This window comes from Lithobates pipiens, unplaced genomic scaffold, assembly GCF_037356315.1.
Source record: "Lithobates pipiens isolate NorthernLeopardFrog02 unplaced genomic scaffold, aLitPip1_a1.2 Scaffold_18, whole genome shotgun sequence".
NCBI classification, from domain to species: domain Eukaryota; kingdom Metazoa; phylum Chordata; class Amphibia; order Anura; family Ranidae; genus Lithobates; species Lithobates pipiens.
Window position 1 is genome coordinate 420,016,793 of NW_027507758.1, and position 16,778 is coordinate 420,033,570.

The following is a 16,778-nucleotide window of genomic DNA, read 5'->3' on the forward strand; positions in this document are numbered from 1 at the left end:
TTGACTTCTAGCCCATATTCACTCTAATGTCCTCACTGCACTTCCTCCCCGCCTCTCCTTGCTCCAAAACCTTTTTATTTTTTGACATCGGAAACAATAAAACAATGTTTTCTGCTTACCTAGTTGTGGTCTCATAATGAATAAACCAATATTCTATAGTTTAAATTTGTATTTATTTTTATAAAAAAATAGAATGTGCTTAGCACCTTGAGAAAATACATTTCTTCTTGTTACCAGTCAAATCTACTTTGTCTGAAGAACAGATGTCAGGCACCTCTGCAATCAAATAGTTACAAAATTGTGCATTTGCTTGAAAAGAAATTGCTTTCTTCTATTACCGACCAATCTTCTGACAGCTTGGGAATTCCGTCTAATGTTTTCAAGTTTGGCAAAATAGAGAATACTCTGGAAAAGTAAAGAAAATATATTTAAGATCTTAATTTCCCTCCACTTAATGCAAGGCAAAGACTCATGGTTTCTCAATAGCTAGAAGGCTAATCCCTTTGCTGCCTAAAGGGACAAAATAGAATAGCTGTGCAAGTTTCAATTAGAGGGAAACTATGATGGTTTTGGATTAATTTCACTTAAAGTGGATGTAAACCCTCACATATACCCGATGAAGTGAACAGCCTTAGCGATTAAACAAATCTCCCTACATACGTTTTATTGGTGTATGTGCTGTCTTCAACTTTCTAGACTGTTTAGAAAGTGCGCATCTTGTTAGCATTTTCCCTTCATGTTACACCACTGGATGGGGATTCTTGGCATACACTGTGTGACAGCTGATTGGAGGAAAAAAGCACACCTCCCTTCCACATAGGCAGAGGAAGGAAGAAATGTGCAGAGCTGTGCTGTGAATTAGCAGCTCTCTGCTAATCTATTGATAGTACCACCCCAGACACAAATTTCAGGTTGGTTTTCGGAGAGCTTGTCAGAAGTTATCATGGTGATAACCGATGAGAGATAAGTAAACACCACAGATAGATGTGCCCAGGTCAAATTTCATAAATGGAGTTTACATTCACTTTAATTTTTTCATGTCTATCAATTTTTGCACTCATGTTTCATATCAATACTTTTTAAAACATATACTTTTTTACAAACTAATATTTAAAGCACATTTTAGCCAAAGCTCAACCTCGTAGCTATTCACCCATTTAAAAAAAATGCTTTCTAAAGTTTTTTTTTTTCACCCACATAAGTTTGCCATCAGTCTCTCTACCCAGCGCTGCTTCTCAGAATGATAAATAGTGGATCCAGTGCTGTAGTCTTTCACCACTTACCAGTTGCCTCTTCATGATGTCATCATGCCACTGCGATCATCTAAATGCTGATAGGAAACTGCCACTGGACAACCAATAGGAAGTGTCCATGCCATGTGAACACCCAAAAAAGACCCTTCTCCACAGGATGAAAGAAGACTTGGGGCCCGATATGTCACATGACCATGGGCATACAGTATCTCACAAAAGTGAGTACAACCCTCACATTTTTGTAAATATTTTATTATATCTTTTCATGTGACAACACTGAAGAAATGATGACACTTTGTTACAATGTAAAGTAGTGAGTGTACAGCTTGTATAACAGTGTAAATTTTCTGCCCCTCAAAATAACTCAACGCACAGCCATTAATGTCTAAACCGCTGGCAACAAAAGTGAGTACACCGCTAAGTAAAACTGTCCAAATTGGGCCCAAAATGTCAATATTTTGTATGGCCACCATTATTTTTCAGCACTGCCTTAACCCTCTTGGGCATGGAGTTCACCAGAGCTTCACAGATTGCCAGTCCTCTTCCACTCCTCCATGACAACATCACAGAGCAGTTGGATGTTAGAGACCTTGCGCTCCTCCACCTTCCATGTGAGCATGCCCCACAGATGCTCAATAGGGTATAGGTTTGGAGAAATACTTAACCAGTTCATCACCTTTACCCTCAGCTTCTTTAGCAAGGCAGGGGTCATCTTGGAGGGGAGTTTGGGGTCTTTACCATGTTGGAATACTGCCCTTTGGACCAGTCTCCAAAGCGAGGGGATCATGCTCTGTTCAGTATGTCACAGTACATGTTGGCATTCATGGTTCTCTCAATGAACTGTAGCTCCCCAGTGCCGAAAGCACTCATGTAGCCCCAGACCATGACATTTCTACCACCATGCTTGACTGTAGGCAAGACACACTTGTCTTTGTACCCCTCACCTGGTTGCCACCACACACGTTTGACACCATCTGAACCAAATAAGTTTATCTTGGTCTCATCAGACCACAGGACAAGGTTCCAGTAATCCATGTCCTTAGTCTGCTTGTCTTCAGCAAACTGTTTGCAGGCTTCCTTGCACATCACCTTTAGAATAGGCTTCCTTCTGGAACAACAGCCATGCAGACCAATTTGATGCATTGTGAGGCGTACAGTCTAATCACTGACAGGCTGATCCTCCACCCAGGGGTCAAGTCCTGGGGAAAAAAGTGTGGGAACTCCCACCCAAGATTCACTCCCCCACCAAAAAAAAACTGATACGCTCATATGCACAAACACTTCAAAAGTGGTATTTTTCATCCAATTTTCGTATTGCTTCTCCTCTGGGTTCTCTCATCATATGGCACTGAAGATAGAGGAGGGGGGATTCAGCGGGACACACAGAGCAAGTATGCAGGAGATTGGGGGGGAGGATGAGGAGACAGAAAATCAGGAGGGGCCGGCGGGGAGGAGCGCATCACGAAAGGTCTGACTAAATACAATCTCTTAGCAGCAGGGACCTGATCTACCCATCAGCTAGCTGTGATTGACAGGTAGATCGAACAGGAAGCTGTCATGGGGCCCCCTACTGGCAATGCCTGAATGGTCAGTCCACCAATGGTGTGTGGCACTTACTATTGTGAGCTGTGTAGGCAGCTAATGGTGTAGCACCTGACACACAGCTTGCATACTTCAAAATGTTGCAGGACTGCTAACAGAAACTGAGTTCCTGTTGTGGAAAAAGTACAGGAACTCTGTTCCCATGCGTTCCCGCAGGACTTGAGCCCTGCCTCCACCCCTTCAACCTCTGCAGCAATCCTGGAAGCACTCATACATCTATTTCCCTAAGACAACCTCTGGATATGACGCTGAGCACTTGCATTCAACTTTTTTGATTGACCATGGCAAAGCCTGTTCTGAGGGGAACCTGTCCTGTTAAACCGCTGCATGGTCTTGGCCACCGTGCTGCAGTTCAGTTTCAGGGTCTTGGCAATATTATAGCCAAGGCCATCTTTTTTTATTTTTTTCAGATCCTCTGTGTTCTTTGCCATGTTGAACTTCCAGTGACCAGTATGAGAGAGTGAGAGCGATAACCCCAAATTTAACACACCTGCTCCCAATTCACACCTGAGACCTTGTAACGCTAGTCACATGACACAAGGGAAGGAAAATAGCTAATTGGGCCCAATTTGGACATTTTCACTTAGGAGTATACTAAGTTTTGTTGCTAGCGGTTTAGACATTAATGGCTGTGTGTTGAGTTATTTTGAGGGGACAGCAAATTTACACTGTTATAAAAGCTGTAAACTCCCTACTTTACATGCTAGTCATTTCTTCAGTGTTGTCACATAAAAAGATATAATAAAATATTTATCTCAGAAGGTGAAAAAAATAGAAAAAAACCCTTGTGGCGCTACAAACAAAACACTGTTAAATATCAGTGTACTACAATGTCCAGAACTAGACTACGTGAAAATTATAAACGCATGTGCATAAATACAATACAATAAACATTAAAGTAAATTGTGATTAAATAGCAATCAATAATAATAAAATATTTACAAAAATGTGAGGGGTGTACTCACTTTTCTGAGATACTCTAGGTCCTTTTGGATTTTTTTTATTTTAAACTAAATCAGCAATTAGCTAGGATAGGAGGGGGGATGATGATACCAAAAACTATACCTAGGAAAATAACATAGGACTCCTAAAGCACCATGGATATGTTAAACAGATAACACAACCACAGTATCTCTCTTTCTGTTTGGTCCCAAGGCATTCCACTCTAGCCACTGGTGTAACCCCTGAAACTCTTTGGTTTTATGGAATTCTTTTTTATAAAAATTTTATATGCTTGGATTTTACCATTGCTGTGCCACACTCTTTTCATATACTATAAATCTCGCATCTCAATGTTACCTAGTGCCTGATTCAAGAGCAGACTCACCAAGTCATTGCACCTTGATACATGAAAATTACAGTCTATACACCAAGACCTAGCATTTTGAGATACAGCATTATAGAAACTACATCTGCCATGGGGATGAGCCCACCCTTTGAATCTATTTGTACATTTATTTCACCTATTGATCTCAGTAAACTACATGTTTTATAAAACACCAGTTCTACCTGTTGGCTGGTTAATAGATTAAAAAATAGTCATGTGCAAATTTCCTATTTGCCCAACTAAAACAATGAAAAAAAACTGTAAAAGTCTTATTGTTTTAGCCCTTATCTTAACAGATAAAGAAAAAAATATAGAAAACCAGCATAGATTTCCTTTAAATGTACAAACGCAGCTGCAGTTCCTGGGTAGTTTTGTCACATCTGACTGCTTTACACATACACTATTCCACCAGCAAACTGCTAAAAGGGACAGCAACAATGAGGTTCCAGCCAGACTGCATTGGCAGACACAGTGACAATCTAGAACATTTTATTATGCTCCAAAATGTGTTAATGACAGCACAATGATACATGGGTGATTGTGTGCCCTAGGCCATGTCTTTTGTTAGCTATATAGGAATCTGGCGCTGCATAGGAAACATTGAATTCTGTAGAAAAAAATGCACACATGTATTTGATTCTATTTACAATGCTTCTAAAATTATATATACTTTATAAGTATACAGAGTACTTTTACTAATTATCATTCAAGTCACAGTCAGCTGTTTTTCCCTTTGCTCTTCCACCAACATCTAGATAAAAGGTTATGTAGGGAGGTGAAGGGAGGGGTGGAAGACCCTGGCTAGCAAAGACAATAGTCAGACACTCCTAGAAGAAGAGAGGGCTATGACATGCTAGGATGGATTGGGGTGCATGTGCTAAGGACTCATCAATGGAAAATCAATGAGCACTTAAAAATAATTTTTCTGTGTCTTCTAATGGGTCATATTTCTGGGGCTTCTAATGACTTTCCTCAGTTTATATTTTAAACCCCACTTAGTCACCTTGGCTCACAGTGTGGCCCCTTCCTCTCCCAATCTGAGACCTAATGTGCATACCATTACAGTATGAACTGGTATATTCTTTCTGCCTGGACTTAGCTTTAAATGTATGTACATGCAACATTTAGGTAAAATGATCACATATATTATCAAGACACATTAGATGAACATGACAATAAATAAAAACAGACACAGAGGAACTGGTTATTCAGAAAAAAAAAATACAAAGTAACAAAATCAATGTTGGAAGTTGTAAAGAAACCTGAAAGGGTATATAAACCCAGAAACAAAACTTTAATATATTACTGTGCACCGTCCTTAACCACTTTCTACACAGGCCTATTCTGACACTTCGCTCCTACATGTAAAAATCATCATTTTTTTGCTAGAAAATTACTCAGAACTTTATATATTTGTTTTTTTTTTTGTTTGTTTTTTAGCAGAAGCCCCGGGGAATAAAACGGTGGTCATTGCAACTTTTTATCTCGCACGGTATTTGCGCAGTCATTTTTCAAACGCCCTTTTTTGGGGAAAAAAAGGTTTCATGTACTAAAAAGAAGCAAAACAGTAAAGGTAGTCCAATTTTTTGGTATAACATAAAATATGATGTTACACCGAGTAAATAGATACCTAACATGTCTCTGGCTTTGAAATTGCGCACACTCGTGGAATGGCGCCAAACTTCAGTACTTAAAAATCCCCATAGGCAACCCTTTACATTTTTTTACAGATTACCTGGTTGGAGTTACAGAGGAGGTCTAGCACTAGAATTATTGCTCTCACTCTAATTTTCAGGGCGATACCTCACATTTGTGGTTTGAATGTTATTCACATATGTGGGTGCGACCCATATATGTATTCGCTTCTGTGCTTGGGAACGAACGTTCGCGTTTGAAAAAATTGTTTTTTATTGTTTATTTTACTTTTATTTTTATATTTTGACACTTTCTTTTTACTTTTTTTTTTATCCCTTTTATTCCTATTACAAACAATGTAAACATCCCTTGTAATAGTAATAGTTTGTGACAAGTCCTCTTTACAGAGAGATCTGGGGTCAATAAGTCCCCAGATCTCGCCTCCAGGCTGGGAAGCTTGAAAAAAATAAAATGTCTCCCAGTCGAGGCGGCGGCATCCTTTCAAATGCAGAGGCTGGGCGTAATGTATAACATTGCGCCCAGCCTCCGAATGATCATAGATATGCTGGGGAGCCATCTTGCCCACCGTATTCTCTATGATGAACTTCTGGCATGGACCGATTGCTTCTCCGGGTCGTCGATCGTACGGGCGATCCGGGAGAAGCAACGGATGGCGGCGGGGGGGACGTCCCCTCCTGCTGCCTGTAAGAACGATCAAGCGGCTGAATAGCCACTATGATTGTTCTTACGATGCAGGGAATCGCCAGTTCTAAAGAAGATATCTGGATGATGCCTGTAGCTGCAGGCATCATTCAGATATCCCTACTCAAAGTTGACAACACATGATGTCATTGGGTGGGAAGTGGTTAAACATGGTGTGTGGAATGTCAAGCAGAAATGAACAAGCTGAATGCTTATTTCATTACCAATGTAAAACCAGCTTTAATATAATAAATAAAGGATTCACAACATATAGTCTTGCCTGTCCACCTCACGGACCAACAAGTTTCCCCCACAAAGGACCTAATCATGGAGACCATGATTTTTAGCCGTTTGTGGTTGTAGCACATTGGAGCAGGAGGTGGACTGACGAGACTATATGTTGTGAATCCTCTATTTATAGTTACAGTTACATAGTCTGGTTGAAAAAAGTCCATCCAGTTCAACCAATAGAAGGAAAAAAAAAAGATAAAATCCTATATATACAATCCTATACCCACAGTTGATCCAGAGGAAGGCAAAAAAATACAAAAAAAACAATAAAGCATGGTCCAATTTGTTCAAGCAGGGGGAAAAATTCCTTCATGATCCCCCAAGAGGCAATCGGATGTTCCCTGGATCAACTTTACCTATACATGTTAGTACCTAGTTACTGTATATTTTGTGTATCTAGCAAAGAATCCAGGCCCTTCCTAAAATAATCTACTGAGCTGGCCAGAGTCACCTCTTGAGGGATTCTATTTCACATTTTCACAGCTCTTATTCTGAAGAAGCCTTTCCGTATTTTATATTAAAACTGGGGTGCAGCCCCTTCAATGTAGGGTTGCCAGCTCATCCCTTTAAAACTGAACACACATTAATTACACAGATTCTGAGGCCCAGGTTCTAATTTAATGCAGATAAGGCACTAAGTGAGTTTAATTGGCCCCTTAAAAGGTATGAGGTGGCAACCTTACTTGTGGTGACTGCATTCATTTTATTTTTTAGGCTGTCTTTTTTTTGTACCTTGTGATCTGGCCAGTAACATACTTCCTGTCTTATGGTTTCTGAACTCTGAATGGAGGGGCAACAGAGACACCATTTGGACATTGGTCATTCTGGGCAAAGGGTAGTTTAGATACACTAGCAGATTTAGATAGACTTGTATTTCTTAGCCAAAAAGAGTTGGCTTGTTTCCATGTCTACCTTGCATTCAATTGTGATTTGGTTATGAAAGTCAACACATTAAGGCTATTCCGCTATAGACAGGAACTCTTATAACACACAGCACCTTACCTGTCAATAGTACTTTGTGATTTATGTTTTGATCTGTACATGTGGGCTTATCTATCTGAGAAAACCATTAAACAAATAAAGCATAGGATAGCACAGCACCGCACACCCATTGGACTAAAACAAATTAATTCACCTGTCTCTAGATATTTTGCTAGAATGGGTCACAAAGATAGTGCTTTATGATTTTAGATGAGATACCTAGAATGAGGAGAGGAGGCGATCATGTGTTGGAATGAAAAAAGAGAGAAATTAGATGGATTCACAGATTGTCAGCATTACACCCATCGGGAACAAGGATTATGATCTACAGTATATTGTTTTTATAAATCTTTGCAAAGAGGTTTTTGATGTAAACTTCAGGTTTCTTTACAATGTCTGGTACTAATATTGTTATTTTGTATTCTTTTGAGAATTACCAGATCCATTTCACAATTTGATGTTCTACACACCTATGAACTTGAGAAAGGGCTGGAACTCCTGAAAAAGTTATTCCATTGTTTGTGTATGAATATAAGTAAATAAAAGCAAGAGTATCTTGACTGCGTTCCTTCTGAACTATATAATATATATATATATATATATATATATATATATATATATATATATATATATAGATAGATAGATAGATAGATAGATAGATAGATAGATAGATAGATAGATGGATAGATAGATAGATGTTCCTTCTGAACTATTACTGTGTGTGTGTTTGTGTGTATATATATATATATTGTAAATATACTGTATATACACACATTGCTCTGCGTTAATGAGTACACCCCTTTTGAAAAGTACGATTTTAATCAATATCTCAATGAACACAAAAACAATTTACAAAATGTTGACAAAACTGAGTATTATAGAACATTTGTTTAGCTCATTACATGAAAGTAAGGTTAGTAATATAACATAGATTACAAAATCTTTGGTTTTACTCAAATTAGTTGATGCAAAAATGAATACACCGCACAAAAAAACTACTACATCTAGTATTTTGTATGACCTCCATGATTTGTAAAGACAGCACCAAGTCTTCTAGGCATGGAATGAACAAGTTGGCGACATATTGCAACATCTATCTTTTTCCATTCTTCAAGAATGACCTCTTTTAGAGCCTGGACGCTGGATGTAGAGTGATGTTCAACTGGTCTCTTCAGAATTCCCCATAAGTGTTCGATTTGATTTAGATCAGGAGATATACTTGGCCACGGAATCACTTTCACACTGTTCTGCTTCAGAAATGCAACAGTGGCCTTAGATGTGTGTTTTGGATCATTGTCATGTTCGAAAAGTGCACGACGACCTAGGGCACGGAGTGATGGTAGCATCTTCTCTTTCAATGAAAATACAGCTCCCAAGACCAGCAGCACCCATGCAGCCCCACAGAAGGAAACTTCCACCACCATGTTTCACTGTAGGCACCATGTATTTGTCATTGTGCTCTTCACCTTTGCGACACCATACAGTTTTGAAGCCATCAGTTCCAAAAACATTTATCTTGGTCTCATCACTCCAGAGTACAGAGACCCAGTAGTCTTCTTTTTCAGCAAATTTTAGGCAGGCTTTTTTGTGCATGGGCTTAGGAGAGGCTTCCTTCGTGGACAACACCCATGCATGCCATTCATTTGCAGTGTAAGCCGTATTGTGTCACGGGGAACAATCATTCCAGTGTAGCTTTCTACTTCTTTAGCTAATTGCAGTGAACTTCCATGGCGACTTTTTTCAACCCTTCTCATCAGAACATTTTTGAGAGACTGATTTCTCAATTTATAATTTTCCCTTCAGTTTATTTTGGATTTTATCACATTTTGTGCACATTGATTGGACTATTGTCATTCATGAATTTTGCACCTTTATTATGGAGTTTTGATTATGAATTTTGAATATTTAATATCACAATTTGTGAAATATTTTGCACTTTAAGGAATTATCTTTGTGATACTGTGGAGATTATATAATAATAATTTTTGAGTGACTCTTTTGTTTACATATAGCACTGCTCCATTTGATTGTAATATTTTTTTATTAGGTGCTGGTGCCACTGAAGAGTTCAGCAGCTCTATATCTACACATTGCACTTTATGTATTGATTTACACTTTGAGTAGCGCACAAGTACTTTTTTTCTATTTTTGTATCACTTTTTGCTATCTGATGGATAAGTAAAGCTTTGCTGATCTTCTTGTGTAAAGAATAATTTTCTTTCTCGGACCTTGTGATATTTCTCTTCCATGTGGTGTCATTAAGCAACATCCTTTTATAATCAACTGTCTGCTGGACACCTATTTAATGAATAATTGGACTCACCTGTAGTGGAATTCTTGTTAATTAGGATTTTGTTGTCTAAAGTGTAGCTTTGCTCCTAAAGCTGGCCATACACCTATAGATTATCTGCAGATTTTCTGCAGATTTCCTATGGTTAGATGGGAAAAGTAACAGATTTCTCTATGTTCGCTAAACTGTGTGGTTGGAGGAATTTCCCACTTTTTCCATCTAACCATAGAAAATCTGCAAAAAATCTATAGGTGTATGGCCAATTTAAGACTTACATTGGGGTGTATTAATGTTTGCAATGTGGTCTTGAATTAATTTGTTAGGAAAAATACTATACATACACACACACACACACAGATATGGAGCCTAACAGCGTAACCGAGAACTGGGAGGGTTCAACGAACTTGGACACTTGAACAAATATTTTAATGAAGCTAAAGGTAATTGTTACTTACCTTGGTCTATAATCTTCCAGAAACTCACATGGATTTGACTTCAGAACCAATGATTCTAGTGGAGAATGCTTTAGGTCTGCAAGTCCACCCAATGCTTCAATATTATTCTCTGCAAGTGATAAGTGCTGAATTGCAGGAAGCTTTGGCAGTTGTTTAAAGGTTGTAAAGTGATTTTTGCTTAAGTTTAATTCTTTACACCTGCAATAAGCAAAAGCAGCCTATGGTTACCAGGGCATATATTTGCAGTATGTATAAATACAGTACTGTGCAAAGGTTTTATGCAGGTGTGAATACATTCTGTAAAGTAAGAATGTGTTCAAAAATATATATTTAAATTGTTTATTTTTATCAATTTACAAAATGCAAAGTGAGCGAATAAAAGAGAAATCCAAATCACATCAATATTAGGTGTGACTACCTGTCTGGTGTGTGGCTACCTGGGGCAGCTTCCAACATCAATTCTTCTACAGTGCTTGTGCAAACAGTTTTTAAAGGAACTCAGCACTTAGGTTGTTGCAGACATCTCGGAGAACTAACAAACAGTGCTGCACTACTAATGATTTGTCTCTTCATGTAATCCTAGACAGACTCTATGATGTTGAGATCAGGGCTTTGTGGGGCTAAACCATCACTTCTAGAACTCTTTTTTAAACTGAAGATAGTTCTGAATGACATTGACTGTATTTTGGGGTTATTGTCCTACTGTAGAAAAAATTTGGGGCCAATTAAATGTTTCCCTAATGATATGGAATGATGGATTTTCCTGCATTTCTCAGTATTGAGGACACCATTGATCGAGCAACATTGAGGACTGTAGACGCAGTGGTTGGCCAAGGAAACTTAATGCAACAGATGAAAGACACATCAGGCTTACTTCCCTTTGACATCTGAAGATGTCCAGCAGTGACATCCGCACAGAACAGGGAGAAACCAGGGGGGCCCAGGTACATCCATCTACTGTCTGGAAAAGTCTGGCCAGAAGTGGTCTTCATAGAATAATTGTGGCAAAAAATCCATACATGGAACATGGGTAAACAACTACATTATGAATAAAAACATTGAAACTGGGGTGCAAAAAAAATGTCATCAGGTGCTCTGGACTGATGAGCCAACATTTGAAAGATTTGGCTGTTGCAGGAGGCAGTTTGTTCGCCGAAGGGCTGGAGAGCTGTATAATAATGAATGTCTGAAGGCAACAATGAAACATGGTGGAGGCTTCTTGCAAGTTTGGGGATGCATTTCTGGAAAGATGTTGGAAATTTGGTCAGGATATGTGGTGTCCTTAATGCTGAAAAATACAGGCAGATACTTATCCATCATGCCATACCATCAGGGAGGTGTGTGATTGGCCCCAAATTTATTCTGCAGCAGGACAAAAACCCCAAGCATACAGCCAATGTCTCATTAAGAACTATCTTCATCATAAAGAAGTCCTGGCAGTGATAGTTGGGTTCCCACAGAACCATGATCTCAACATCACTGAATCTGTCAGGGATTACATGAAGAGACAGAAGGATTTGAGATGACTGCATTCACAGAAGATGTGTGGTAATTCTCCAAGATGTCTGAAACAACCTACTTTCCAAGTTCCTTTAAAATCTGTGTGCACAAGCACTGTGTTTACCTAGAAGAATTGATCTGGTTTTGAAGTCAAAGGGTAGTAACACCAAATATTGATTTGATTTAGATTTCTCTTCTGTTCATCTACTTTCCTTTTCTTGAATTAATCAAAATAAACTGTAAACACTTCTATTTCTGAATGCATTCTTAATTTACAGCATTTTTCACACCTGCCTAAAGCATTTGCACAGTACTGTGTATATCAACAGACCACACAAAAAGCAGACACAAATTGTTTCCCCATTTGTCTACATTGTGTGAACATTGAGGAGTAAGTAGTGATGAATTATTTATATTATGAAACCATTAGCACATAATAATATAGCTCTGTAAATTATCTATTCTCAGCATGTTCATTAGGCATTTACATGAAGGAATGCAAGCCAGATCAGAAATGGATCCTGTAGCATTCTTTGTACTTTCTACTTACAGAGTATGTTGTTTCCAATGACACTAATTAAACTCAAAGTAGAGTAAATTTGGTCACTGGTTAGCTATTCCACGTGGCTCAGTAACTGCACTGCGACATGCTGTGTATTTGATGCCATAAATAACTGCAAGGAAATTCCATAAATATTTAATGACATTCTAAAAATTAATAACTCTAGATTTATTTTATAAAAACACTGAATATTGATGGCAGATTAAGGCGATATAGAGTGTTTACTGAAGGAGTAATTTTATGCTTGGCAAGCAACCTGATTGTCTTCTAAATTCAGTTTAAAGGAAATATGTTCTGAAAGAAATACATAGGCTACCAATGCTGACTTTTTTTCTAAAAATGCTAGCTGCTTTACAATCTCTGGTGAAAGTCAGAGTGAAATCAGTATCCCTGATCTGCATACCTATTCCTAGTTAGTTAATGACTAGTATGGATCACATGAAAGACAAGCAGTTAGCATTTTAAAAAAGAAAGACCAACAATTGTAGTCCTTTTTTTTTTCTTTGACCACTTTTTAACCAGGGAAATCTTTTATTTTTCACAAAGAGGTTTAAATCTACATTTGTTGACAGAGAATTACAATTTAAACCCCCAGATAATTATAGATTTACTGAAAAAGAGGCCCTGTATGTGGGTAAATGAAATGGTGGCAGTTGCAATGTTTTTTTTTTTAATGTAGCCTGTTTACAAATACATATTTTAAGGGAGCAAATACACTAAAATTTATTTTAGTAAATACAAACAAAATACAATATCCATTTTTGGTAAAATATAAAATTTGGAGTTGCATCGAGTGCATAGTAAAGCCTTACAATTGCATGTGCTTGTGAAATGGTGAAAAACGTCAGCACCCATAATTGACGATTGGCAATATTAGTTAGTTAAAAAACAAATAAAAAAAAAAACAAAGAAATCCCCCCTTCAGATTTAAGCCATAATGAGCTAGTATGTACTGAATACTAGCACATTATGTCAGACTTTCCTTTAGAATGGATCCATCCAGCGGTGCCATGTCACCTCTGTCAGGGATTCTATCTTAGTGAACTTGGTGTTGAGCTATACACTTTAACCACCTCAATACAGGGCACTTACACCCCCTTCCTGCCCCGGCCAATTTTTCAGCTTTCAGCGCTGTCACACTTTGAATGACAATTGCACATTCATGCTGCACAGTAACCATGTGACATTTTAATCCTTTTCTTCACACAAATAGAGCTTTCTTTTGGTGATATTTAATCACTCCTGGGTTTTTTATTTTTTTCCTAAAAAAAAAAAAAAAGTTTTGCAAAAAACTAAGCTTGCCTAGTTTCTGTCAGTGAATTTTGTAAATAAGTAATTTTTATCCTTCACTGATGGGCGTTGATGAGGCAGCACTGATGGGCATTGATGAGGTGACACTTATGGGCACTGATGAGGCGGCACTGATGAGGAGGCACAAATATGCCGCACTTATGGGCACTGATGGGTGGCACTGATATGTGGCACTGATGAACACTGATGGGTGACACTGTGTGGGCACTGGGCACAGATAGGTGGCACTGGTGGTCACAGTTAGGCCGCACGGATAGGCTGCACTGATGGGCACTGGGCCCATCACCATGGCATTGATGGGCAGCAATGATGGCAGCACTGATAGCCAGCACTGACTGGCATCACTAATGGACACTGATTGCTGGCACTTGAGGGCACTGATTGCTGCCACTTGTGGGCACAGATTGGTGGCAATTGTGGGCACTGGTTGGCACTGATTGCTGGCAGTGGCGGGCAATTATTGCTGTCACTGGTGGGCACTTAATTGTAATCAGGACACTGATGATAAGTGCCCTGATTACAAACCTAGCTGTCCCCTGTGAGGAGATGACGTTGATCGGCTCTCCACTCCTCACACTCTGTCAGTGTGAGGCGAGGAGCACCGATTACCGGCATCTCCGTATTTACATGTGACTGGCTGTGATTGGACACAGCCGATCACATGGTTAAAGAGTCGCGGCCGTAGCTCTTTAAACAGATCGGGGTCAATTGACGCGCTGCGCGCCCCCGGGGGGGCATATGAGAGCAGTCATTTTGGGAAGCCATCATATGACGTTCTCCCAGAACGAGAGCCGCACCGCCCAGCCGTCATGGTGGGCGGGCAGCAAGTAGTTAAGGTCATCACAGAGGACAAGGGGGCACTCTTTACGTTTGGAGGAAATGAGATTTAATCTCCAACTACGGAAAGGTTTCTTCACAGTAAGAGCTGTGAAAATGTAGAATATTCTCCCTCAAGAGCTGGTTCTGTCCAACTCAGTAGATTGTTTTAAAATTAATGAATTATTTCCTAAGTGTACATGATATAACTGGATACTAACATTTATAGGTAAAGTTGATCCAGGGAACATCCGATTGCCCCTTGGGGGATCAGGAAGGATTTTTTTCCCCTGCTGGAGCAAATTGGATCATGCTTTGCTATGTTTTTTGCCTTCCTATGGATCACCTGTGGGTATGGGATTGTCTATATAGGATTATGAAAAAAAAAATTTGTTTGTTTTTTTGTTTTCTCCATTTAATTGGTAGAACCAGATGGACTTATATCTTTTGTCAACCAGACTAACTATGTAACCCAGTCTTCTTCTGGGTTAGTCGGCTCTGGATTGGCCAAGCCACGATGATGTCACTCCCACACATGTACGCGAGAGCATTACCAAACCCATGATAGAACTAAAACATATGCTGTTTTCCTAAAACAGTGCACATTTAGGAAAGGTTCATTTTACCTACAGCTAAGCTTTATTACAAGCTTACCTGTAGGTAACAAAAAACAGGGAGAATTTACTACCATTTTAAAAGTCTTTACAGGTTATAGAATTACCTGTGAATTATGGCTGTAGAATTGCTGCTCTCCCTCCAATGTTCATGGTGATACCTCACATGTGGTACAATACAAATGCATGCCCTACAGATATACTTGCATTTGCTTGTATGCATAAGCTTACGGGGTTGTGTTTAAATGATTTTTTTATTTACTAAATTACAAAGTAATTTTTTCATATTTTTTTTTTTTTCGTTTCATTTAACTTTACTGCTATTACAAGCCCACAATGTAATAGCATGGGCAGGTGTCAGGCATTTTTTCTTTTTTTTTTTTAAACATCAGGGGTTGATTGGGGGGTTGGGCTAACTTTTAAACATAGCCAGATGTGATGTGTATTTTGCTGGCATCCAAAGCAGGAAATCATTATTATTATTATTTTACACAATTCATATAGCACCAACAGTTTATGCAGCGCTTTACAATGTATAGGGGGGACAACACAATTACAGTACAATACAAAAGGTACAGGAGGGCCCTGCTCATAGAGCTTACATTCTAAAGGGAGGGGGTGGTACAAAAGGTAATAGCTGCAGAGAATGATTTGATGGGGATGGCTCGGGGACAGTTAGGTGGTTGTGGGATAGGCTTCCCTGAATAAATGAGTTTTCAGGGATCTCGTAAAGATGGACAGAGTAGAGGCTGATCAGATATACTGAGGCAGGGAGTTCCAGAGGATGGGAGAGGCTCTGGAGAAGTCCTGAAGGTGAGCATGGGAGGTGGTAACAAGGGAGCTTGAGAGCAGGAGGTCCTGGGAGGAATGGAGGGGGCGATTTGGGCGATATACACAGATGAGGTTGGTGATATAGATGGTGCAATATTGTGAATGGCCTTGTATGTTATGGTTAGCATTTTGAATTTTACACGGTGGGATAGGGGGAGCCAGTGAAGGGATTGACAGAGAGGAGCAGCAGTCATGGATCAGTTAGTGAGGTGTATTAGTCTAGCAGCAGAATTCATAAAAGACTGAAGGGGGATAGCCTGCTTAAAGTGGAAGTAAACTCCCCTATCGTTTTCAGCCAAGGAAGCTGCCATCTTTGCCTCTGTTTAATCTTCAACTGCTATGGTGCTGCACATGTGATTCGTTATGACACCAGCCATTGGATGGTTTGATAGTTTGGCTGAGAGCACAGCCAATGTGCAGTTAGCATTCCCGGCATGCCTTTTTTTTTAACTGTTTAAAGCCATGGGCTTACTTCCACTTTAAGGGTAAGCCAATAAGGAGAGAGTTGCAGTAGTCAAGGCAGGAAATAATCAAGGAGTTAATAAGTTGCTTTCTGGTATCATCATGTGACCAATAACTTCTTACAAAGGGTATTTGATCCTCCCTTT

The 16,778-nt window shown here is 39.2% G+C and overlaps 1 protein-coding gene across 1 annotated transcript in view; it reads right to left on the reverse strand.

The window, feature by feature from the left end:
* Window positions 1-201: 201 nt before the first annotated feature.
* Window positions 202-16,778, reverse strand: part of LOC143990191 (uncharacterized) — a 58,302-nt gene continuing 41,725 nt past the window's right edge. The window contains exons 6-7 of the mRNA XM_077490314.1: window positions 10,537-10,734; window positions 202-405 (exon numbers count right to left, since the gene is read on the reverse strand). Of these exons, the coding sequence (XP_077346440.1) occupies window positions 291-405; window positions 10,537-10,734 (313 nt within the window). The 3' untranslated portion in view covers window positions 202-290. The remainder of the gene's footprint in view (window positions 406-10,536; window positions 10,735-16,778) is intronic.